This window comes from Tursiops truncatus, chromosome 9, assembly GCF_011762595.2.
Source record: "Tursiops truncatus isolate mTurTru1 chromosome 9, mTurTru1.mat.Y, whole genome shotgun sequence".
In the NCBI taxonomy this organism is placed as follows: Eukaryota; Metazoa; Chordata; class Mammalia; order Artiodactyla; family Delphinidae; genus Tursiops; species Tursiops truncatus.
The window spans coordinates 76,531,799-76,558,382 of record NC_047042.1 but is presented as its reverse complement, the minus strand read 5'-3'; the positions used below and the strand labels follow the sequence as shown (position 1 = coordinate 76,558,382).

The following is a 26,584-nucleotide window of genomic DNA, read 5'->3' as shown; positions in this document are numbered from 1 at the left end:
TTTCTTATCATTACTTTGTAGAGTTGCTAATAATTGAAATGAACAAAGACGGTATTGTGGACTTCGTGTTTGTGTCCTCCCGAAATTCACATGTTGAAACCCTAATTTCCCCCCTCCACACCCGCCCACCATGGGATGGTATTAGGAGGTGGAGCTTTAGAAGGTAACCAGGTCTAGATGAGGTCATGAGGGTGTTGGCCCCATCATGGGATTAGTGTCTTTATAAGAAGAGGAAGACATTAGAGGTCTCTCTGTCTCTGTCTCTCTACCTTATGAGGACACAGCAAAAAGGCAGCCAAGAGAAGCCAGGAAGCGGCCTCTCACCAGAACCCAACTGTGCTGGCACCCTGATCTTGGACTTCTCAGCCTCCAGAACTATTGAGAAATAAATATCTGTTTAAGTCACTCAGGCTATGGTATTTTAAGACTGACAGGGAAGGCATTTAGCTTTCTACAAAGTTGATTCATCTACAGCATGGGATTAGACCATATAGACTTATTCTTCTTTTACAGATGAAGAAAATGAGCCTGAGAAACAATGTGTCCTGTCCAAAGCCACGGACTTTAGTGACGAACTTGAACATCTACTGACTTTCAGGTTAATAGACGATGACATCTCGGAATCTTCCTGAGGTCAGAACGAGATTCTGAAAGAGTTTGGAGAAGTCTGACTCATGACAAGAACTATCTTCATTGTTTCCAGTCCTACATTTCTAGGATATGGAGGTTGGGTTGTCCAAATTGGTGGTTCAAACTGCCTGAGTAGTGGCCACTTACATACATGTGGGATCACAGGTGAATTACTCAATCTCTCTGAACTTTAACATTCTTAAGTAGAAAACGGATCTAAAAATATCTACCTTACAGACTTGTGAATAGGAATAAATAAAATTTTAACTTATTCATTTACTCAACAAATATTTATTAAGTGACTATTATGTTACGAATGCTGTGCCAAGCAAGATTATGGTAGCGAATCAAACACACTGGCTGCCCTCCTAAAGCTCAAAGTCTGATAGCATTTAAGGTGTGCACAAGTAAGTAGCACGGTTCTTTGCACAGAATCAATGCTCACTTAATAATACAGCAACAGACGTTTCTGACATTTCTTTTCTTCCCTTCCCTTTTTTGAAACTAACTAATACTGCTGCTTTATCTTTAGATATCCTCTCAGTCACGAACTTTGGGGCATTTATATTAGAATCTCCACGAAGAAGAGGTCCATTCCCCTGCCTTGCTTCTCCCACCTGTCATTCTTCTTTAAACCATTTGCTGGTAGAAAATCTGAACATAGGCCTAATCTGAAAAATTGACATATATTTACTCCACTGCACTTTATGAATCATAGAGCTTCTTAAAACAATCAGGTTTTGAAATCAGTCTTGCCCGTGCTTGAGAGCTTGCCAACAGTTTGTAAGGAAATGTCCATCTAATAAAAGGTACTTTGAAAGTCTGCAGAAGGATTACTTACTTCATGTTAGTCAAGCATCTCAGTCTATGTGCCCAGTTCGCACGTCCGAGAGCTCTGCTGGAATCTACCTAGTCAGAGCACGCCTAGCAAGGAGACACTGCACGTCCAAGAAATCAGCTTAGAAGCCACACTAAAGGAAAAGCAGCCTAGCGAGGTCCATGCGAGACCTGCCCGGGAACGTGAGAGAAGATCAGGAAGGTTAGTGTGTAAAAACCATGCTATGCACGGGGTAAGCGGGAGCAGAAGTCTTACATGCAGGAACATTCTACCGCCTGTGCCAGCCACAGATGGCTGTTTTAACTGCAGTGCCTTGCGAGAGCTACAGTTGACAAGGCCAGATGCTCTGAATCGCCAACTGTCAGTTGACATGGCCAGCTCTTACCCATGTGGGCTGAGAAAACCCTGGCCCAGCATGGAACTGGGTCAGCACAGGACATGATTTTTAGAGCCTCAGTCTGTCAAGTAGACTTATTTGGAAATAACTGAGCATTGTGAACAAAAATTGTTCAGGCTCTTCTATGATAATGCATTCATTCAAAAAGCCAAACTGCGTTCAGTTAGCTGTCCTCTGCAGAGTGAGGGAGAAGGAATTGGTCTAGGAAGTACAGTTTTGGTGCTGTGGGTGGTGTAAATGAAAGGTCTCCCCCACTGATCCAGAGCCTACCTTCCTTCCTCCCAGGCACTGCTGGAGCTGAGGCTTAGTTAGGACACCATAGTGACAGTTGTGAGGCTGCCAAGTGATTTCTCTCCAGTCACAGGTCCTGTTGTCTGAACAGCTAAGGCAAGGCACGATCCACTGGCCTGGAAGAGACAGCAAAGCTTCTTTGGTTCAGTTTCTATGGGTGAAATTACAGTTTGCAAGTAAGTCTAGAATTCAGCAATGGCACACCATTACAGAAATCACAGAGCAGACCACTCTTACATAAACCCAGTGGAGCAGTGCATGGCCTCCTGCCGACCAAACAGAATCTCAAGTAGTAATTTTTTTTTTTTTTTTTTGTGATACGCGGGCCTCTCACCGTTGTGGCCTCTCCCGCTAAGGAGCACAGGCTCCGGATGCACAGGCTCAGCGGCCATGGCTCACGGGCCCAGCCGCTCTGTGGCATGTGAGATCTTCCCGGACCGGGACACGAACCTGTGTCCCCTGCATCGGTAGGGGGGCTCTCAACCACTGCGCCACCAGGGAAACCCTAAAGTAGTAATGTTTTGAAATAACACAGTTCATGCTGAAGTCAAGTATGAATTCTGTTCCGTAAAAACACATACTTAAAAAAAAATTAAAGTGATTGGGTACTACTCAATTATTATTTATTTTCAAACAGTACACGAGGCACTTAATAGGACCAAAGTATATAGGGAACCACTGATACTGAGGTGGTTGGCCACACATATTTCCTAGCCTAACACATGCTTAGGTTACCAATCCAATAATAGTTACATTCTCTGCTCTCCAGAGATTCAAGATACGATAAGACAATTACTTTAATATTCTGATAATTTATTGTTTTGAAGAATAGTGATTGCTCCTTAATTTGATCGGTGGCCTTTTTGCTGTGAATCTCTTCACCTCCTTCTAGCTCTGTCACCTTAATTTTTTCATCTGTTAGATGAGGTGTGTACTGTTCTCACATGATTGGTATGAGGATTTAATGGGATAATGTACTTAAAGGACCCAGCACAGTTACCACATCATATTCACCTTTGTTAGCAGCTGATTTCAGGCACAAAGTAGGGCACAAGCTCTAGTAAATGTTTACAAGATAAATGAATATTGTCAAAAAGCTGCATTTAAGATCTTTCTTATTTTACCGATAAAGTAACATGCATTCAAAACACTGCAGCTTTTAGTGTGAGTGGACACATTAATAATTTATTAGAAAAATATCATGAAATGACTTTTTTTTTTTTTTTTTTTTTGCAGTACGCGGGCCTCTCACTGTTGTGGCCTCTCCCGCTGCGGAGCACAGGCTCCGGACGCGCAGGCTCAGCGGCCATGGCTCACGGGCCCAGCCGCTCCGCGGCATGTGGGATCTTCCCGGACCGGGGCACGAACCCGTGTCCCCTGCATCGGCAGGTGGACTCTCAACCACTGCGCCACCAGGGAAGCCCTGAAATGACTTTTGATTTTTGTTTTTTCCTTGTTTATCTTTTCAGGAACGGAGTGTGAACCAGCATGTTAAACATGGAGCAGTTATTTGTGCCCTTTGTGGAGAATACCTTTATGTCTTCAACAATCATCTGTTCCACCCAAAAGGTCTTGCTTATGTTACTGCTTCATGCTTCTCTTCAAAATATCGAGGAGCTATGGGACTTCCCTGGTGGCGCAGTGGTTAAGAATCCACCTGCCAACGCAGGGGACACGGGTTCGAGCCCTGGTCCAGGAAAATCCCACATGCCGCGGAGCAACGAAGCCTGTGTGCCACAACTACTGACCCTGCACTCTAGAGCTCACAGCCACAACTACTGAGCCCACATGCAACAACTACTGAAGCCCGAGCGCCTTGAACACGTGCTTCGCAAGAAGAGAAGCCACCATAATGAGAAGTCCGCGCACCGCAATGAAGAGTAGCCCCTGCTTGCCACACGCAGCAACGAAGACCCAACACAGCCAAATAAATAAATAAAGAAAAGAAAAACCTTTGTTTTAAAAAATATATTGAGGAGCTAAATATTCCCCGATAGTTTTTGAGTTAGAAAGGAAAGTTTTTAACAAGTTTATCCACTCTGGCTTTGATTTATGGTTCTGCTAACAAAAGTATCTGATGCGACACTAATTTTAGCAGGAAGAATTTCTACTTTCAGGGGATTAATAGGCTTCATTTTAAATTTCATGACTCGGGGATGTCAGAATTGTGTATGTGAGGGTTTGCGTGTGTGGAAATAGTTACAAATAACAAAATATGGAGAGAGATCTAGTTTATAGCTCTTACTGGTTGATCACAGAACAGCCATAAAAAGGAATGAAATTGGGTCATTCATAGAGACATGGATGGACCTAGAGTCTGTCATACCTAGTGAAGTAAGTCAGAAAGAGAAAAACAGATATTGTATATTAACGCAAATATGTGGAATCTAGAAAAATGGTACAGATGAACCTATTGGCAGGGCAGGAATAGAGATGCAGACTTCTTAGAGAACGGACGTGTGGACATGGTGGGGGGAAGGGGGGGTGGGATGAATTGGGAGATTGGGATGGACATAAATACACTACCATGTGTAAAATAGATAGCTAGTGGGAACCTGCTATATAGCACAGGGAGCTCAGCTTGGTGCTCTGTGGTGACCTAGACGGGTGGGATGGAGGGGGTGTGGGAGGTCCAAGAGGGAGGGGATATATGTACACGTATAGCTGATTCACTTCGTTGTACAGCAGAAACTAACACACCATTGTAAAGCAACTATACACCAATCAAAAAAAAAAAAAAGCATGGGTATATTAAGAGAGAGAAACTGGGAGAAACAGAAGGAAACAGAAAGGAAGGGAGACAAGAAGAGTATGACTTCCAGGAAGAGATGAATACACACAGCAGAATTGCTTTAATGGAGGATTGCCAACAGGAGCAGAGAGCTGAGCTACTGGACAGTCCAAAAGTAATGTGGACTTGTTTATTCCTCTTACCATACAATTTTTTCTTTGCTTTGATTTTTAAACTTAATGTGAATTCCAGAAAACTGCCTTATTCAATATCTACCCATTAAATATACTATCTCCACAATTTCAGGTCCGGTGAATGACCTTCCATTTCTCTACATACATATCACTCTCCATCTAGGAGGATTTTCATTCAATACAGTGTTGAAGTATGTACCCTGTTAGGTATTAGGCACTCTTGTTGTTAAAATAAGGTAATAACTAAGAAAGAAATAGTTAACATTGTTATAGCACCTCTCAGATGTCAGGGATGTTCTGAGCACTTTCATATATTAACTTATTTAAACTCAGAGACACCCTCTTATCACCCACATTGTGCTAATGACTTAACTGGAACTCAGAAAGGTTAAGATACTTGTCCAATATATTCCAGCTAGGAGGCGGTAGACCCAGGACCAGAGCTGAAGAGTCAGCTCCAGAGTCCATGCTGTTGATTATAATGTGAAACCTCAAAAATTATAATCAGGTGAGAAGGGTACAATTTACACATGTAAAAAGCTTAATAATAGGTAATTCATACTTAAGAAAAAATATCAGTGTGGTACTCAAAGAGCCTGGGCTTTGGAGACACACACACCTGGGCTCTCCTTCCAGGTAGCTCTGTGGACCTCAACTCAGTACATTAAAGTCACCTGGAAAGGTTTTTAAAATCCTCATGCCCAGGTCGTACCCTAGACTGATTACCTCAGAACCACTGGATATGGAACTCAGGTATCAGTCTTTTTTTTAATGTTTTTCAAGTGATTCCAATATGCAGTCAAGGTTGAGAACCACTGTTTACCTTGGACAAATTACTTAATCTTTTCATGATTACATTTACTTCTCTTTAAGAAAAATAGGTAGCGCATCGGCCACAGTGCCTTTATACTAGAAATTGATGAATATACTTTACCGTCCCCACCCAACTTCACCCTAAGCCACGGCAGATCAGAATAAAGACAGCACCATGGGGGTCAGAGCTGTCTGGCAGGTTCCGTGGAGCAGATAAGATGTGAAGAGGGATTTGTGAATAGATAAGATTCGGAGAGGTGGAATGGATGGTTTTACGTGGAGACAGACCTGACAGGAGTGAGACTGAAGAAGTGACTGCTCTCCACGACAGACCGTATATACTGGAGAGAAAAAGAAGGTCTGCTCGGTGAAAGGTGTTTCCAAGTTTGTAGATGGAGAGAATAGCAGTAATACTTAAAGATACAACACTGAGCATTTGGGAGCGGTGTTGAGGTTTGAATGGCAAAATGAAGACTGTTCTCAAAAGTGTTTGTTTCTCCATCCGATTCTCTTTTATAATTCCTCTGCGGTTTTCATTCAGAATATATCTTGCTTTCTAATTCTAATTTTGCCCTGGCATACAGGGTTTGTAACCAGTAATCCACAAATTTCACATCTTTGTTTGGTTCCTAATACTATTTGATTTAGACACGGCCTTTACGTTTATCCTTCGTCGATGAATTCCTCAAGAAAACCTCCTTCTGAAATAGTCTTTTTTTTTTCATAGACATTTTGTGGGTTGTGGATACAAGTTGGAAGGGGCCTGGGATCCCCTCTTTTCCATCTTCTTATTTTATAGTGAGGATAACTGAGGCCCAAGATGTTAAATGACAGAAGTGGGATCATGCCAACAACAGGGCTGGACCAAAATCGAGGTCTCAGAGTCTCCAATGTGCTGATCCTTTTATCACGTTAGGTTAGGTCAGCACATAATCATCAGTTGAAAATGCAATATGGCTCAGCAGTCTCTCTGGTAGCACTTATAGAAGAAAACCACAAACAGGTTGTCGCAATAAATGTATTTTTATAAGCTGGATTTATTCAGTGGGTTCATGTCCTCAGAGACTATGTTTTTTTAATAAGACGGTGGTATGTTGGGGACATAAATGTGTTTCTGAAAATGAGATATTATTTAATAATACTTTGAAGGGCTCAGTTTTCCTCAGATCCTTGAGTATCTAACAGCGGGTGTATCCCCTCCCCAAATACTGTCTCCTCACCCGACTCCCAAACTCATTGACAGCTAGTTTTGCACAAACCAAGATCTTTGGCCATTTGCTGCTAAGGCTGAAGAAACAAGTGACCAGTCGCATGCACAAAGATACAAATATGTATTAGTTTGTGGGCATAAGATCACATGCACATAAAGAAAGATTCCTGATTGGGTCTCTGAAGACTTAGCTCCAATGGCTCATACTACTATATATTTATAGTTATAACTCTTTGCATTTTTGTATCACTTGATAATGCCTTTTTAATTGTGAGTTAGTAATACTACTTGAAATAGACATCGGTATAACATCTGCAGAACTGGGTTTTCTTGAGATTTTAAATGATTCCAGCTCAACAAAAATTGTCAAGAAGAAGGACATAAATTCTGTGTTATACATTTAAACAATGAATGAATCAAAGCTGTGATTTCTGAAACAAGGTATGACATATGTCTTAGGGAATAACATTCTGAGGAATGAAATTGCCTTTTGGGAGAAGTTATTTAATTTATCATTATAGCTTTATATTTAATGCAAGTTAAATTTCAGCCATTTAAGTGAATTGGATTGGGTGATATAATGGAGAAAAGAAGTTCGACTTTGTGATTTAGGGCCATGGTGAGATCTAAAATCATATAAATGACAGCACTAATTCCTGACTCTATAATGCTATAAAATAAGGCAGTTTTTACTTAAGAAGAAAAAATACATTTATATTTTCAATATTAGAAATACTAAAGTGTAAGTTGTTATATTTTCTTCCAAAAAAAGATACGATAGGGCTTCCCTGGTGGCACAGTGGTTGAGAGTCCGCCTGTCGATGCAGGGGACGCGGGTTTGTGCCCCGGTCCGGGAAGATCCCACATGCCGCGAAGCGGCTGGGCCCGTGGGCCATGACCGCTGAGCCTGTGCGTCCGGAGCCTGTGCTCCGCAACGGGAGAGGCAACAGCAGTGAGAGGCCCGCGTACCGCAAAAAAAAAAAAGATACGATAAAAGCTTTTGTTTACATATTATAAAATGCAATCTAAATTATTTTCTTTAAATGTAATTCTCACTCAATGATCATATAAATTGCTTCTTTCTGCAAATTAGAAGAATTATTTTTTCTTTACTGAGCAAAAGATTTTATTCTTAGGTTGTGTCTTACAGTTAAACTATTTTCAAAAGGCTAGAATTCAACTTAGTAAAAAGAAGTCACTCAAAATTATATTAGCTAGTGTTATTGAAAAAACATTTTTCAAGGAGAAAAAATGGATTCAGTTCTGCCAAATAACTGTAATGTGCTGTGAAAATAAGATTTTGGAGCCATTCTATGGCCTTATAAGCTAAAGCAAGAGTCCTAAAATAAACGTCCTCCCAATGTCATCTAATGTGACAACTTCTTTCTATAGAAGGGAGTCCTACCATCAAGGAAGGAAATCATCTCTGACAGCAAAAAAAAAAAAGAAGTGCATTCTTGCAAAGTGCTGTCTCTGATCTCACTCATTTGCCTTGAATCTTTAGGTCTCTAGGACCTCAAGGATGGAGCTGTTGTCTCTAGCTGATCGCGCCCTGCTGCTAAGAGTCTTCTGTGAAAGAGAGGAGGGCTTGGATCGTGGTTTTACTTCAGCCACTATTTTAAAATCATATCTCAGACACTGAAAGATGAATAAGGTACAATCTTTGCTCTGGACACACTTGTGATCTACGTGCAGCCATCAGTACAAACTTATTGCTGATGCACCTTTGACATATTAATACACGTACCCTGTACTACACGTACACCTACTCCTATATGTATATATTACATATATACATATCCATCATAAAACATAAAATAAGCATAATTAAATAAAAATAAATGTACATATATTTTCATCTTTACTGGCTTCTTCCCTGTGGATTGCTCTGTGCTACTCACTCCCCTTGCGTGGCTGCAGTATTCCACTTTGAAGACTACTGATTAGAGGAAGAGAGAGAAACATGTAAATTAGATACTTGGAATACAATGAGGTGAGTGCTATTTGTAGACATATGTCCAGGATATTCTGGGTGCATAGAAGAGAAGCAACTCTAGGGGTGGGGTAGTAAAGAAGGACTTCCTAGGGAGTAGTCTGGAGTCCTGCAGCTGACTATCAGCATGAAATGAGGTCAAGAGGCTAAGATGGGGCTTCCCTCATGGCGCAGTGGTTAAGAATCCACCTGCCCATGCAGGGGACATGGGTTCGATCCCTGGTCCGGGAAGATCCCACATGTCGTGGAGCAACAAAGTCTGTGCACCACAACTACTGAGCCTGCACTTTAGGGCCCCCGTGCCGCAACTACTGAGCCCATGTGCTGCAAGTACTGAAGCCTGCACGCCTAGAGCGTGTGCTCCGCAACAAAGAGTAGCCCCTGATCGTTGCAACTAGAGAAAGCCCATGCGTAGCAACGAAGACCCAATGCAGAGCAAAAAAGAAAGAAGAAAAAGAGGCTAGGACAAGTTGGGAGAGATCAGATTATTGTCAGGTTAAGGAATATGAACTTGACTGGGGTGTCAATATTGTGTTTTTTTTTTAAAGAGGCATAACTACTCAAGTTACCAGAAGGCCCCTGTGTTTTTTTTGTTTGTTTGTTTTGTTTTTTTTAAATTTTATTTATTTTTGGGCTGCACTGGATCTTCATTGCTGCACCCGGGCTTTCTAGTTGTGGTGAGTGGGGGCTACTCTTAGTTGCAGTGCGCGGGCTTCTCACTGCAGTGACTTCTCTTGTTGCAGAGCATGGGCTCTAGGCACGCAGGCTTCAGTAGTTGCGGCACGTGGGCTCGGTAGTTGTGGCTTGCGGGCTTAGTTGCTCCACAGCACGTGGGATCTTCCTGGGCCAGGGATTGAACCCGTGTCCCCTGCATTGGCAGGCATATTCTTAACCACTGTGCCACCAGGGAAGTCCCAAGGCCCCTGTTTTATGGCAGCCTCTCTTGTAAGGACCAGGCATGGCTTCAGAACAGGGCCTGGCATAAGTTACTGCAAGTTTAATGGACAGAAGAAGCTGCCACTTCTTGAGGAATCTCAGTAATGTATCTTCAACTTTTTGTTGAAGAACTTTTGACTCGGTTCAGTAGGAGGAACAGAATTAAGTTGTTTTTATGATTCTCATAAATTGTCATCTGATAAAAAATATCTTGACACATTGGTGTCTCCTTTGTATATAAGAGTATATATCTCATTTAGCCAAGAATCATAAATCATACCACCCGACACACCATAATGGGTAAATTCCTCCCTATGCACTGACTGTAATTTATTATTTAGGACACATGTTCAAGAAATGCCCACGTTTGTTAACCGTGCATGCCAAATTGCAATTTGTCCCACCCATTTGTGAAACTCATTTCCTGTTCAAGCTGTGGTGTGAAGTTCATGGCAAGGGTAGAAAAGCTCCTGAGTGTTTTCTCAGACTTTTTAGTTGGAGGGAGACTTGGGGTCAGGAGGCCAGAGCAGTAACCAGGAATCGCAGAGAAGATGCTCTTTCCTCCTCTTACTGTCTTGGAGGCATTTTTAGTTCCAGCTTTGGCTTAACCCCACTAGCCTCCACTGAAAGAACAGTGCTGGGGAAGGAAAGAAACAGGGGAAGTAGACAGTGGCACCAAAGTGCCTCATTCCAGGTCTGCCCTAGGCGTAGGCAGGATTGAACACTGTAATTTGAATTTGACATCATGATTTTCCTGCCTCTATGCATGTTCAATGTATGGGAGATGTTAGTGACCATTCCCAAAGATTTTTTTTTTTTAACTAAAAGAAATGGTTTAAAACTGAACATGTATCCTTTCCAGTTCTTTGGGTTCACAAGGTCAACTTATTTTGTACCTACTCTGTGGAAAGTATAGTGTTAAGTGAATTAGTAGAGTGTGAACAACTCAGATGCCCTGCCCTCATGCAGCTGACAGCCCAGGAAGACTGACATCAAACAGTCAACTACACATTTAATCATTTAAATAACTGAGGAAATTGCCATGGAAGAAAAACACTGGGTGCTATGAAAATATGTAATAAGGAAAACAAGTCAGAGACTCAAGGAAGGCATTACGGTACAAGTGACTTTTTGGCTGAAATCTAAAGGTGAATATGCATTAACTAAGCAAAGAGCAGAGGATGAAAAGAAAAGCATTTGATTAATCAAAATATTTCACATATTAAAACAATGCATTTACATTAATTTTATGTGCTGTAGTTCATATTAGTGAAAAAGTCATATTACCTTGATTTTTTGTACAAGAATAGTTTAATAAATAAACATCTACTACTTATCTATATTAAAGGATTTTTTAAAAAAAAGTAGAAATGATATCCAGTGTAATAGTCACCTTTTGTGTCCCCAGATGGACAGGTCTTTAGTCCCGGCTGTGAAATGGCTTCAATGTAGTCAGAAGAAATGGGCTGTAACCCGCAGGTTTCCTCTGGTTGAATCAGCAAACCACAATCCTGCATTACAATGATAAAAATTAGCTGTATAGTAATTAACCTGACCTGTAGTAATAAAATCTACAAAACAAGACTTTCTGTGCCAAATAACTTTTGGATAAAAGGGAGCAATTCTTGTTTACCCTTCTCTTGATATTTATTCATCCATGGTTGTTTTTGCTATTAATAGCTACTTCCATTAGGGGATTCATATTAATAAATTCTAATGATAAGTTAATCTTTATTTTGGCATTGATACTCATGTTACTGCTCTGCCAATTTTTAAAGAAATAAATGTCAGTTTTACTTTAAAAATATACCTGTGTGTTGTTGACTCATTAAAAATATAACATAGTATAATAGAGGACAATATATCAAGGGGAAAAGACTCAATGTGAGAAAAGAAATGGGAAATACTTGGGGAGAATGTTAATTTAACAGATGAATTTCATTTCAGCACACATTTATTGAGGATCTATGATATGCTAGAAATGGAATCAAATACATATATTTCATCTAAAGCACCTTCACATATTTATAAAAGTATGTAACAGCTCACTGCAATGAAATTCATTAGGGAGGCATGTTCTGTACTAAGCAATACCTTCCATAGTCTGCCATATGCATTGGAGAGTGGCAGTTCATTGGCTTTGAAATCTCTCCTCTGCTCTAGCAGGTTGTCCTGCTCTCATTTTCTCTTAGCTTATCCTACAAAGCTATTGGCATCTGTACCTGTCCTGTTTCCCTCTATCCCACCTCACCTGGTTCCACTGCTACTCTTTCACCAGGTTCTCTCAGCCTACCACAATTAAGGCCAGGTAAAAATGCTAAAATCACTCTGAGGAATGCTTTCTTCCTAATTTTGCAAGGAGAGCATCTTTTTGTGTCTTAGATCTCTTGAAACGGTAGCACAGTTATGTGTTACTGTCTGTCGGCATCATTTGTTTCCTTCATACTCTTCACCACTTGGTAATTGCATTGGTTATTTGTGCCTTTCCACTAGACTGAATACTCCATGAGAACGGATAATTATTTTTCTCCCACATACACCCAGTCCCTAGCGTACAGTAGATAATGATAAATATTTGTTGAATGTGTAAAATGTTACAGTTAGTTGTCCCCCTTTTTATATTATAAATTCTCAGTAATGGAGAGAAAATTGTTTTGACCTCTTGTTTGCTCTGTACCTCTGCCTCTAATGAGCAATTTCTGGTCAGCTTCCCTCAGACTTTCAAACATCCTAACCACCAACTCAGATTCCTAGATCTCATACCAACACGTCCGGATATTAAGGAAAAAAAGGAATGGAGGTAGTGTGCGACTTTTTGAAATCTTGACTTAGTATACATATTTTCATTTTTTAATTCATGACTGAAATTGAAGTTTAGGAAACTGATTAAAATTAGAATTGTGATTTGTATTAAAATGTTCATTATAATAAAGCAGTTAAAAATAACAAAGTTTATAATGATGTGAGAAGATTTAGTCTGAATAAACATCTATGAAGGATATATGTTAATGTATGTGTGATACCTATCCATCTATCTATCCATTTGTTTTAGGTGGAGACTAAACCTTTTTTGCCAGAAAAATGGCATTATGTATCTATCAGATCGAAAAAAAAATGTTTTATATCAAATGTTAGGGAGGGTGGGGAGAAATAATTACCATTAAATACTGCTGATAAGGAGTACACATTAGTTCAGCTACTTTGGAAGGTAGTTTACAGTAAAATTAAAAATTCACAGACTCCATAGCCCCAAAGTTAGACTTTTCAAAGTCTACTCCAGAAAAACCCTCATGCAATGCATAAAGAACATGTATAAAGATAGATCTAAATGAACGAAGATGGAGAGATCTCCCAGGCATATAATTAAGAAAAAACTGAAGACCTTGTTTTGTTCCAGAATAATACATTCCACATGAAGCACATTGTGAACATGTGGCAAAGTCATCTAAATTCAGGTATTTCAGACTGAGGTGTTGCGTTCAATTTATTACCAACGCAAATAATGTTGAAACATTCCTAAAAGTCTGGATGTAGATAAACGTTTGTCTAGAGATGATTGTTTGTTTGGGGTCTCTGTGGTGTTTGTGTGTGTGTGTGTGTGTGTGTGTGTGTGTGTATGAGATTGTGCCCTAATACTCATCTGGAGGGCATTAGAAAGAGTGTAGATCCCAGATGCCAAAGCCCCAGTGGGTATCTTCGAAGCTGAACATATTATTGGCTGTATCAATCAGTTACAAAGATGTATTGTTAGGTGTGCTGACGGCTTATCCTGTAGGGAACCAAACTCAATCTCTGATGAGTGGCTGTGGGCTATTTCAGATATGTTAGCCACAGGCAGCCTTTCTGAGGAATGACATCTGAACTGAAGGATGTGAAAAATTAGGGGGATGAGAATTTCAAGAAGAAGGAGTTGCATGTCAAAGGTCACAAGGTGGGAAAAAGGTTTCTCTGACATCTTAGGCAAAAAATATTATTAAAAAAACTATGTTGACAATCTATATTTTAATAATCAAATCACGACATTTTTTTCTTGAGATGCACCTCCAAGGTTATCTGCTACAAACTCCTACTCAGAGGAAGAATGATAATCCAGGATGTGGTCCTGAGCAATTCTGGATACAGCTTTCAAATGGAAAGGTATTGATTTAATACCTAGAACCTGCAAAGTGCCTTGCTAGAATGCAGGTACTTGACCTCAAGCAACATAATCTAGTTCATCATCAGAAGTTTCTTCTTAATCCTGAACTGAACTCCATCTTATTTGTTCTAATTATCCTCTTCGGTGCAGTTTAGAACAAATTTATTGTAATAATATAGAAGCATGTTCTGACCTGACTTCAAAGGTGCTGAAACAAATGACTGGCAATAGAGAATAATAATATTTTTAAACGTTCAATGTTTGCACGTGCTGAATACCCAAGATCCCACATATGAGCCTATTATAATAGAGTAAACATAATGCAGAACAAAGAAAAGCATAATGTAAGTGGGAAACAGACAGGGTGACCGCTCCGGCTGCTTAGAATCTTGGCCTTGTCTTCGCGTTTGCATTGTTCCCCGGCGTGGTGCTATCTCTACCTCAGTGGAGGCTCCTACGGGGTATCTGTTCTTCCACAATCAGCAGGTCAGCCCTGTGATACTTGCACTCATGAATTTTAGTCCAGCTTTGCCATGAACTGGCTGTGTGCTATTGAGTAAGTCACTTGATCTAGTTTTCTCAATATAAAATGGTGAAGGGTAGAGAGAAGATACCACAGCAGATGATGTGAGGTGCCTACACAATATTCATTCTCCCTTCTTCCTTTCTAGTAGAAAGACCTTCATTTTGTTGGAGGGAGCAATGTGGTTAGCATTCAAAAAAATCAAACAAATAAAACTCTATTTCCCAGTCTCCTTTGTAGCTAAACATGGCCATGTGACACAATTCCAGCCAAAGAAATATAAGTGGAAATTGGCTACAGATCTCTGGAAAAATTTTGTTTCCCTGATGCCATGTTTTCTTTGTCACTCTGTTTCCGAGTTCTGCTAGGAATGTGGATGTGAGCCTGAAGGAGGTGCAGCCATGTTGTAATCATGAGGAAACCATGAGCAGAAGGATAGGAAGTAGGATGGCCATGATGCTGTGAAGCTGCCGCATGCTGACTTTGGGCTGCCCGCCTTTACACTTCTTGCATTGGAAGAAAAACAAACACTTACTTGGTCAAACCACTATGGAAATATAATATGCAGCCAAACTTCTCTCTTCCTTTAAGAGTTTGTGAAACCTATTGTTGGGCCACATGAAACTTTGAGAATCCCTTTAGATCTTAAAAGTGATAAACCCCACTAATAAAAAAAATTAAACAATTTTTGAAAGGGAAAAGCTCATTAGCATATCTCATTCTTTCTTCACTGGTGTGATTAGTAATTTAGTCACATTCAGGCATATTCAAGAAAATGAATAATAGCTCTTCTGGCCTTACATGTCATCTCTTTGAGCCCCTGAGTCTAGGTACATGGAAAAGGTAGTATTTAGCAGAGAAGCTTAAAATTTACCCCAGAAATCTCCACATTTAGAGTGTATCCATTTGCTGGAGACTTCACAGATTCCTGAATGGACTGTCACAGCTTTCAACAGAGTGCAATGAGATAATTAATGGATTTTTCTTGTTCAAACATGTGCAGAGTATATACGTTTAGTACATAATTTAAAAAATTTGCTTAACTTTTCATGAAATGCTGTAGTTACCAACAGAAGATATTAAGGTGCCCTTGGCTTCACCCTCTGCCCTACCCATGAATACATGACCACTGTTCTTGTTACCAATTCCTCTGGAAACCCATTTAGTTTTTTACAGATGTATTTGGCCACAAATGAATTAGTAGTATTTTTCATTTTTATGTGATTTTGCTATGTTTTTAGAGCAATATCAAATTGGACTATTTGATCTAGTGGGTAATTTTGAACATCACCTACTTTTTTAATTTTAATTTTTTTAATTTTAAACATCACCTACTTTTTTGGTGCCACAGAATCATTCTTTTAAGATCAAACAGTTCTCCCTTTCTTCTACTAAATAATGAAAAATGTCCACATTCTAAATTTAAAAATATACATTTACTCCTAGTGGCACCCAGATTTTCCAGAGGGACCCATTTCTTTCCCCTGGGCTGCTGCTATTTCTAGTAAGTCAGTAGTGACTGCTCAGACTTGACAATAGTGGCACGGTTGCCTCCCTGCAGAAAGGCAGAGTCCTCTTCCAGATTAAGAATGTTCCTTTTCCCATAAGAGACAAAATTCTTGATGAGCTAATTTTTCTATCTTGTTTCAAAAGGATGAATAATTTTCTGTCTTCACATTGCCTCTAAATTTAACAACTGCTTTCCTTGTATTGTAGTCAGCCAGCCATAAAATAGTAGCTATTGTGTGATTCGCAGTATTAGACACAGAATGACCATTTACAGAATAAATATCTGAGGTATAGATTAGCGATGAATCATTACAGCATAATCCATCTAAAATCATCTTTTACATACCACAGTGATCCTAAAACTGAATGTTTTTCATGAAGAAAAGAATGCATATGCAGAAAACTATAAGACACTGATGGAAGAAATTAAAGACGATACAAACAGATGGAGAGATATACCATGTTCTTGGATTGGAAGAATCAACATTGTGAACATGAATATACTACCCAAAGCAATCTACAGATTCAAGGCAATCATTATCAAACTACCAATGGCATTTTTCACAGAACTAGAACAAAAAATTTTACAATTTGTATGGAAACACAAAAGACCCAGAATAAGCCAAAGCCTTCTTGAGAAAGAAAAACAGAGCTGGAGGAATCAGGCTCCCTCACTTCAGACTATACTACAAAGCTACAGTAACCAAGACAGTATGGTACTGACACAAAAACAGAAATATAGATCAATGGAACATGATAGAAAGCCCAGAGATAAACCCACGCACATATGGCCACCTTATTTTTTATAAAGGAGGCAAGAATATACACTGGAAAAAAGACAGCCCCTTCAATAAGTGGTGCTGGGAAAACTGGACAGCTACATGTAAAAGAATGAAATTAGAATACTCCCTAACACCTTACACAAAACTAAACTCAAAATGGATTAAAGACCTAAATGTAAGGCCAGACACTATAAAACTCTTAGAGGAAAACACAGGCAGAACACTCTATGACATAAATCACAGCAAGATCTTTTTTGACCCACCTCCTAGAGAAATGGAAATAAAAACAAAAATAAACAAATGGGACCTAACGAAACTTAAAAGCTTTTGCACAGCAAAGAAAACCATAAACAAGATGAAAAGACAACACTCAGAATAGGAGAAATATTTGCAGATGAAGCAACTGACAAAGGATTAATCTCCAAAACATACAAGGAGCTCATGCAGCTCCATATCAAAAAAACAAACAATCCAATCTAAAAATAGGCAGAAGACCTAAATAGACATTTCTCCAAAGAAGATACACAGATCGCTAACGAACACATGAAAGCATGCTCAGCACCACTAATCATTAGAGAAATGCAAATCAAAACTACAATGAGGCATGACCTCACACCAGTCAGAATGGCCATCATCAAAAAATCTACAAACAATAAATGCTGGAGAGGGTGTGGAGAAAAGGGAACCCTCTTGCACTGTTGGTGGGAATGTAAATTGATACAGCCACTATGGAGAACAGTATGGAGGTTCCTTAAAAAACTAAAAATAGAACTACCATATGACCCAGCAATCCCACTACTGGGCATATACCCTGAGAAAACCATAATTCAAAAAGAGACATGTACCACAATGTTCATTGCAGCACTATTTACAATAGCCAGGACATGGAAGCAGCCTAAGTGCCCATTGACAGATGAATGGATAAAGAAGATGTGGCACATATATACAATGCAATATTACTCAGCCATAAAAAGAAATGAAATTGAGTTATTTGTAGTGAAGTGGGTGGACCTAGAGTCTGTCATACAGAGTGAAGTAAGTCAGAAAGAGAAAAACAAATACCGTATGCTAACACATATATATGGAATCTAAAAAAAAAAAAAAAAAAAGATTCTGAAGAACCTAGGGGCAGGGCAGGAATAAAGACGCAGACGTAGAGAATGGACTTGAGGACAAGAGGGGGGGGAGCGTAAGCTGGGACAAAGTGAGAGAGTAGCATTGACATATATACACTACCAAATGTAAAATAGATAGCTAGTGGGAAGCAGCTGTATAGCACAGAAAGATCAGCTTGATGCTTTGTGACCACCTAGAAGGGTGGGATAGGGAGGGTGGGAGGGAGACACAAGAGGGAGGGGATATGGGGATGTATGTACACATATAGCTGATTCACTTTGTTATACTGCAGAAACTAACACAACATTGTTAAGCAATAATACTCCAATAAAGATGTTTAAAAAAAGAATGTAATGCATATAAATTCATATTCAAAGAGATTTATATGCTTTACAGAAGGCAATTTGGAAATATCTCACAAATATAATTATACTGCTAAGACTTAATCCTACAGACATACTTGGTAAAGTCTCCAAAAATTCATGTGCAAGGAAATTTACTAGAGCACTTCGTGTAATAGAAAACTTGACACTACTTAAGTGTCCATCAACAGGGAACTGGTTAAATAAGTTGTACATTACATAATGGAACATTCTGTAATTCTTAGAAGAGAAGGAGGCAGAGTGAAGATATATAGAGAGATATAAGGTATATTATTAAGAGCAATAAAGCAAGTTGCAGGACATTATATACACCTTGATCTTATTTAGTAAATAAAGTGCTAGATATTATACATGCTTGACTGTGCATAGATAACTTCTGGAATGGTGCACAGTAAACGATGAATAGTGGCTTTCTTGGGAAATTAAGGATGGTACGCCAGAGATGGAGAAGCAAAAATGAACTTTTTCTGAAGATTTTTACCATTGGTATGAATCATACTTTTTTAAAAAAATACAAATTTAAGTAAAGAAAATAATATTTAAAATCGTAAAGTAAAAGAATAGAAAATCAGAAGAGGACTGATAGTTCCTTTGAAAGTATATTAGTTTCCTACAGCTGCTGTAACATAGTAACACAAGCTAGGTGCTTTGAACAACAGAAATTTATTGTTTCACAGTTCCAGAGGCTGGAAGTCCAAATCAAGATACTGGCAGGTTTGGTTCCTTCTGAAGTCCATGAAGGGCTATGGGCCTGCAAAGTCATTTAATACTGTCCTGTGTTCACAGAGTTTACAGTTTATTAGAGGAAACATAACTACAAGGGAATTGAGTAAATATTCCAGGTAGAAGGAGGAGCATGAAGCAATCTAGAACTGAGTGAAAACATGGCCAATCAAGTTCCAAGTGGGCAGTGTTTAGAGACCATGATAGGAAGTAAGTAGAGATCAGTAAAGTTATTTTGGAATCATGATTCTAATCCTTGGCTCATTCTAATGACACAAAATTTAGGATTGTGGCAATGAACTAAGCTTCTTTAATTTTTTTCTGTTTAAAGATTCTTATCAGATCAATCTCTAAACTCTATTCCCTTCTATAAAACTTATAAAATTTTTTACTAAGCAGCTGCCCTTTTAAAGGACAGTACAACATTAAACATCTTTACTGAGGAGTAGGGGACATTTTGACTTTAGTTTTTTCTAATAAAATATTTGCAGTGAACTAAGTTTACCTATACAATTGCTTTATTTTGAATTTTAATGAAACTAAGTAGCTAGCCAAGTCATTCTGCACTTCGTGCAGAAGAGATCTCTAACAATATTGCTTTAAAAATTGATGTGTTTCAATGCTAGATGTTATCCTGTTTTAGTGAGAGTTTACAAATAAGTTTTCAATTTTAATTGTTTTTAAAAAACAATGGAACTTGGTGTTGGGGAGCAGAATTGTATATGCAGCTTGAGTTGCTATCTGTGTTTGGAGTTCATAGTCTTATTTAAAACACATTAGAATCCAAGTAGTAATGAACCACCATATAACACCATTGCATGTGTTTGTTTCCTCAAAAAAATTTCAACTGAAATGTGGCTGTACATTATACTACCTAAGAATTTTTAGTCCCCTATGAATTGAACTCAGGAACAAAGGAAATTGAAACAAATTCTAAGCAGATGAATTAGTTCTAGTCAAATAAATTTATTTGTCGTATAAATACGACATCAACATTTGGAATACTTCTTTATACTTCTCATGCATTCCAAATCCCTGAACTGATAATATGCAGTTTTCTCTTTTTTAATCGAGATGGTCTCCAAATTAACTAGGATGGGGCCAGTGTGATCCTGCTTGCTGGAGTCCGTTCTGAAAGGCACCCTGCATTCTCAATTTAGAAATACATCTGAGTCTCCAGGCTTTGTAGAATTTGGACTGGAAAATCTAGTTACATGGGGCCTGTGAAATGACTAATGCTTCCCACTTCCGGTGAGCTAGAAACTCCAAGGAAAGCAGCCTTTGTTGTGGTCTTTCAACACTTTTGGTTTTGGTTCCAGATGGAATCCAGAAGGGTAGATGTGAATGCAAATGAAAAAAAGAATGAATTTATATGTCTGAATATTTGAAAACGTTCAGTTCTTTTTGATTTGTGAACAAAGAAGTATGGCATTGGAGCTGAATGTACAATGATGGACTCTCTCATACTTTGCAGAAGCTGGATCCGTTTGGGAAGTGACAGAACAATAACAATGACAAAAAGAAAAACTTATTTCATATTCCAAAAGAGCAAATCGATCATGGGTAGACTGAAGAAAAACAGTAGTGAGTGGAAATAGGCAGTAGGCTACAGAGATATTTTAAAAGATGCGTATTTATCAATAATGTGACACCAAACGTAACAAATGTTTGCCACATATAAAACAGCAAGTGCGTCTTCCAAGGATATATGGATCAGTCATAGTGAACATAACTGCTGTTGTAAGTATTTCAACGTGGACCGTCCCACTTATAAACAGTCTACTAATAAAGTATATGAGGTTGTGATCTTTAAAAATGTAGCTCTGGTAGGAAATCTGAGTGGCACAAATAGAGTTGAGTATTTTAATGAAATATGCAGTTACAGTAGTTTTGGGCACCGTGTGGGCACTTCCGGACTACATTCATCTTGGTAACTGCTACACAAACACACTTACACCTACACACACCTACACATGCACACACAGGTGCACACATACAGCGATCCTTAGAACTGTGAGATTTTAAAACTTGGGCGGAGTATGTTAGGCTATAAAATAATTCTATCATTACATGTCGTAAGTTATAAATTCTGCCTCCTTTGAGGCTTGAATAGTAATTGTGTAGAACTAAATAGTATTTTTAAAGATTACCCACTAATCAGCAACCTGTACATCCACAGTTAAGCTCAAAAGCATGCTAAATGTATCTAAATTCTGTTTAGAATAAAATGCTGATACATTCAAAACTGAACATCCAGGGCTTCCCTGGTGGCGCAGTGGTTGAGAGTCCGCCTGCCAATGCAGGGGACACGGGTTCTTGCCCCGGTCCGGGAGGATCCCACATGCCGCGGAGCGGCTGCGCCCGTGAGCCATGGCCGATGAGCCTGCGCGTCCGGAGCAGCGGGAGAGGCCGCAACAGTGAGAGGCCCGCGTACCGCAAAAAAACCCAAAAAACTGAACATCCAAACTGTTATGATATTGTAAGATAAAAAGTTAATATTAATTTTTAGTATAAACATATCCTACCAATGCAAAAATTAGATACCTATAAAAATAATTGTGCTGACAGGCAAGTCCTTTGTGTCGTCTTCTATTTTAATACATGTTAATCAGACTTTTACAAAATACTCTAAAAATACTCTAGCAGCAGTCTAAAGGTCATCCCCCCTAAGATATTTATTAATTACACAGGGAAAATTGTAACGTTACAGTGGAGAAACCCAGCCAACACTACCCTCATCAAGTGATCATGAGAAACACATCATTTCTGCAGTATTCTTGCCACAAATATTGAGCTTCATTTAATGAGAAAACAAGATACAATTCCAGACTGAGAGTCATTCTACAAAATAACTGACCTGCATTCTTCTAAAGTATCAAGGTCATGTGGAAGTGTCACAGATTAGCGAAGACTAAGAAACATAACAGCTAAAAGCAATTTGGGATCCTGGAACAGGAAAAGAATATCATTGGAAAAACTAGTGAAATCCATATAAATTATCTGGTTAAGTAAATATACTGTACCAATATTAACTTCTTACTATTCATAGTATTGATAAAGTACCATCGTCATGTAAAATGTTAATATTAGGGGAAGCTGGGTAAGGATATTTGGGAACTTTCTGTAACTCTAAAATTAATATTAAAAGTTAAAAGATTAGTGTAATTTGACCGCCATGTTTTAGATTTTTCTTGAAGGGCAAAAATACACTGATGATAGAACGTTTTAATCATTCAAAGGCTTTTAAAAAGTTTTGTTGGAGGTTCTTTCATACAGCAGAGGAATAGCTCTGTGTAGTCACACCTAACTGGCATTCATGGATATCCCATAAAGTTTGATCTACAATCGTTGTGCTCTTAAAAATTATGAGAATTGTGGGAGGACAGTCCACAGGCTAAGGAAATACCTATTGTATTTATGGACTAACTCTTCAGGAGATAACAATCTCCCGGTCAGTTGGCAAGGATCAAGGGAAATGCCATTTATAGAAAACTCAGGTTATGTCAAGTACCGGGGAAGGCACACCCTATACACTACTGCATTGAATCTTTACAACTGTTTTGAAGTGAATATTATCCTCATTCAAGAGATGAAGACATAAAGATTTGTAGAGCTTTGTGGAAGCTTTTCTAAAATCAAGCACCTTAGTAAGTAGAGTAGCTAAAGTTGGAACCATGGTTCTATCTGAGTTCAAACCCCTGCTTCATAGACTGAAAGACAAAATAAAATAAAACAAAACACACTGTACTCAGACATAAAGATCGTGTTTATGAAACATTTAGACCAATTAACTCTTCATCAGGGAAGACTTTTTTCATGACTACAGATGGCATCCCTAAACATAACCAGCTGTACTTTAAATGCTTACAGTTGGTCAAAAGTGGGACTAGGCAAGAGTGTGTATGATTCAGGTCAAATCTATTCCCTCTGGTGGAAGAAAAGCCTCCAAGTACCTTTCCAGCCTTTGCTTTGTTACTCAAATACTTTTTTACTTTTCAGTACTAGCACATTAGGAAATTAATTATTAACTAAAGACTTCACATTGATTCCCACAGTAGACAATGAATACTTATCTATTACTGCCTATCGTCAAGGAACATATGTTTTCATACGATTTTCAAAATCATCAGTACTCATTTGTCACGTGTTTTCAGTTCTCCAAAGAAGTTTATAGTTTATGACATTTATTCATTTGTTTTTTTTCAACTGATTCCTTTAACAGACATTTGTTCAGCATCTCCATGAGCCAGACACAGCCCCTGCCCTCATGAAGTTCTAGCAGAGAAAACAGATATGTAAACACACAATTGCTGTATAAAGTGCTAAACAGCTGTCATGAAAATTGTTCTGGACACACGGTTGGCACAAAGGAATCTGATCGACTCTGTTTTACAAAGGAGATTACAACTGGAAATATATTGGAGTTCACCAGGCAGATGGGGGCTGATGGGTTTCCAGGCAGTGGAAACAATGGAGGCAAGCAGGGGTGATGGCGGCTCAAAGCAGCTGACCTCCTGGGCCAATGCTTACACGAGAGTAGGCATCCTTTACATCTGAAGACAACTGCACCCTAATTTATAAATTGCTACTTTTTTTTCCCCCTGCTGTGACTATTAGCTTGGGATTCAGTCCTTAGCCATAAAATCCACAAGACAATCTGGAGCAGATTGGGAATGGCTTTTGTCTACTTGTGTTTGGGGACTGTGTAAAACATATGGTGTTAGTTACAAAACTCTGAAGCAGTTTGCTCAGAACCTACCCCAACCATATCTGTTCAAGCTTTGATAGTGTCAGTTATCAGCAAGCTTGCCCAGTGAGGACTTGGCATTTTCCTGTGGAAAATGTGCTGTCTTCCTTGGCATCCAATGCAGAATTAAGGGTTGCCCATTTTAATGGGGGAACTTAAGACTCCATGACCCCGTTATAAGAAGGTGTCCTGGAGAAATTTCAAGATATAAGATTGTCATTGAGTGCGTCTTAAATTCCCCAGGGGTTTTAAATTATCTCATTATTTCCCGAACTTGAATGCTGTTGCTGTGATTTGATCATTACTGGTAAGTGGTTGTTACAACTCGCTGTGTGGGATGAAATGACTCTTTCATTCAAAGCCAAGTCTGATGAGTGAGTCCTTATAGATCACATCTCTCTGTCTCCACAGCTTTAGCCTCTGGGATGAGTCTGCCCCAGGGTGCCTCCCTGTACACAGCTGAAACCACTGGGTCTTCTCTCCTGGGCCACACGCTCAGGGGACCTGCCTTCTACCATTGCTTCTCAGTAATCCACAACCACGTGGCATTTCAAGCTGATCTCCACAATGTGTCACTTCTCTGCCTGAGTCAACAGCTGTTGCAGGATTCTGCCGTCACCAATCAGATATGCTTGCTCGGCCTAGCAGAGCTGAGTTATAGGGAATGTTGCTTTAAAGTCAGAGGCCTGGCTTTGCTCTAGAACTTTGCAGTTGTTACCCTGCCCAGATCTGATACTTGGTTGCTCCTCAGTGTTTTATCTTTAAAAGGCCATCTGTGTCTTAAGTCTCCACTGCATCGACTAACTTTGACAGGTCAAAACCGAAATGGACATAGCACTAGACATGGCTAATTCCCACTGATTCCCCCTTTCTTATGCCAGATATTCCTTGTAACTGGAGCTGGGATATGACTAAATGGTTTAACAGCTAAGGCTGATAATTGGCAAAAAAATAGTACCCAGGAGAATAAATTGTTTAATAGATTGGCCATTATTTTTTTTTATCATTTCCTACGGTGTTTCATAAAGTTTCAAAACACTAATTCTACTCTACAATTTTTATTGAAATAAAAATGATATAAGAATTCAGAGAAGGGCTATACCTTCCCCCAAATGTGTTCCATGAAATACAGATTTCTGGGAGGTTAGTAAGAAGGTGTTAAGTCCAAAAGTAATGGTGCAGACCAGCTAAATGAATTTTTGGCAAAAAATTTTAAATAGATTTTGCTTATTTTCACTGTCAGTAGTAAGGTGTTCTACTAATAAATTTTTATTATTTAATAAAGCTGATTCTGAAGAGTGTTTAACAAGTTGTCATTGTTAATACTAGAGATAATTCAGCTATTTCAGAGGTTTAATTTCCTGAGGAGAAAGTCATTTTTTATGAAATCTCTTCAACTATTTCCTAATGAACCCATGACCAAGAGAATCTACATAAATTTAGCTGTTCTGATGACTAGTTTGTGTCAAAAACACTAAACTAAGAAATTGTGTGAGATCACTTGTTCTATGATGGGGTCATGAGCGAAAATCTCATATGTGACAGCAAAGACCAGAACAAAAGAAAATACCGCAAAGCTACATGGAAACAATTAACAATATACCTTTTTTTTAAACAGTAAATCCATTTACTATTTTTTTAAAATTATAAACAAAAGAAATATTCTGTGATGACAGACATCTGTCTGGCATAACTAAGAAATCATTCCTGGGAAAGAATAAGTTCTTGAGTTAGTTGCAAGTTTTCCCTTTTGAGTAAGTCACATATTATGTACGTGATATAACCCTATTCTATGAATACATCCATTTCTTTGTAATTTTCTTGGGAATCAATAACAAAAGTCATTATTCAGACTGTACACTATGCTACTAAATTTAATTTTTAAAGTGGGATTTCTTTTCTAAAAAACATCAGTCACATTTCTTTGCTACATCAGATGCTATCCATTATTATGTCCCTGAAATTGGTATATACTAAAGAGTTAGCTTATGAAGTTTTGCTTGAATGCAGAGTCCTGGAAAACAGAGTCATTGAGGCCATGGTGGCACATAATAAGGGAATAGAGGGGTCTAGATCTAATATGTTTAGTAGTACAGTGCTTAAGGGTGAGCGCTATTATGTGAGACTGCAGAATTCAAATTTCAGCTCCACCACTCTGTAACCCTGGGCAAATCAAACCCCTAGTTGGAGGAGTTTCCTCTTCTGTGAAAGCCTGCCTTACAGGACTGCTGAGAGGATTAAACAAATTAATACATGTAAACAATGAAGAACCATGTGTGATCCACAAAAAGGGCTCAATAAATGAGGCTATGATTAGAATTGAACAGCATGTACCAATGGTCACATTACGTACATTATACAACATAGTTCATAACTCATAACTCACTATGAGTTAGATAGTGTTAGCTCCACTAAGAGAAATTCTAAACAAATAGCACTTACAGAGTTAAGTAATTTACATCATGTGTGGTCAGAATTTAGACACAAGTCTGTATAATTCTAAATTCTCACTCATTTCCTCATATCATTCTGGAATTTAAAATAAAAAAACCTGGGCTCATGCTAGCTGTGTAACATGGGGCAAATATAAATTATTTTCTCTGAGCCTCAGTTTTCTCACATTTAAAATG

General features: G+C 38.8%; 1 protein-coding gene across 3 annotated transcripts in view; it reads right to left on the bottom strand.

Moving 5' to 3' along the window:
- CPED1 (cadherin like and PC-esterase domain containing 1) overlaps positions 1-26,584 on the bottom strand; it is a 303,604-nt gene that overhangs the window by 39,201 nt on the left and 237,819 nt on the right. For all 3 annotated transcript variants that reach the window (XR_012334048.1, XM_019924796.3, XM_073809873.1), the window contains exons 16-17: positions 11,427-11,544; positions 2,136-2,272 (exon numbers count right to left, since the gene is read on the bottom strand). Coding sequence is in view for 2 of the 3 variants with exons in the window: in XM_019924796.3 (XP_019780355.2) it covers positions 2,136-2,272; positions 11,427-11,544 (255 nt within the window). In the remaining variant the exon portion in view is untranslated. The remainder of the gene's footprint in view (positions 1-2,135; positions 2,273-11,426; positions 11,545-26,584) is intronic.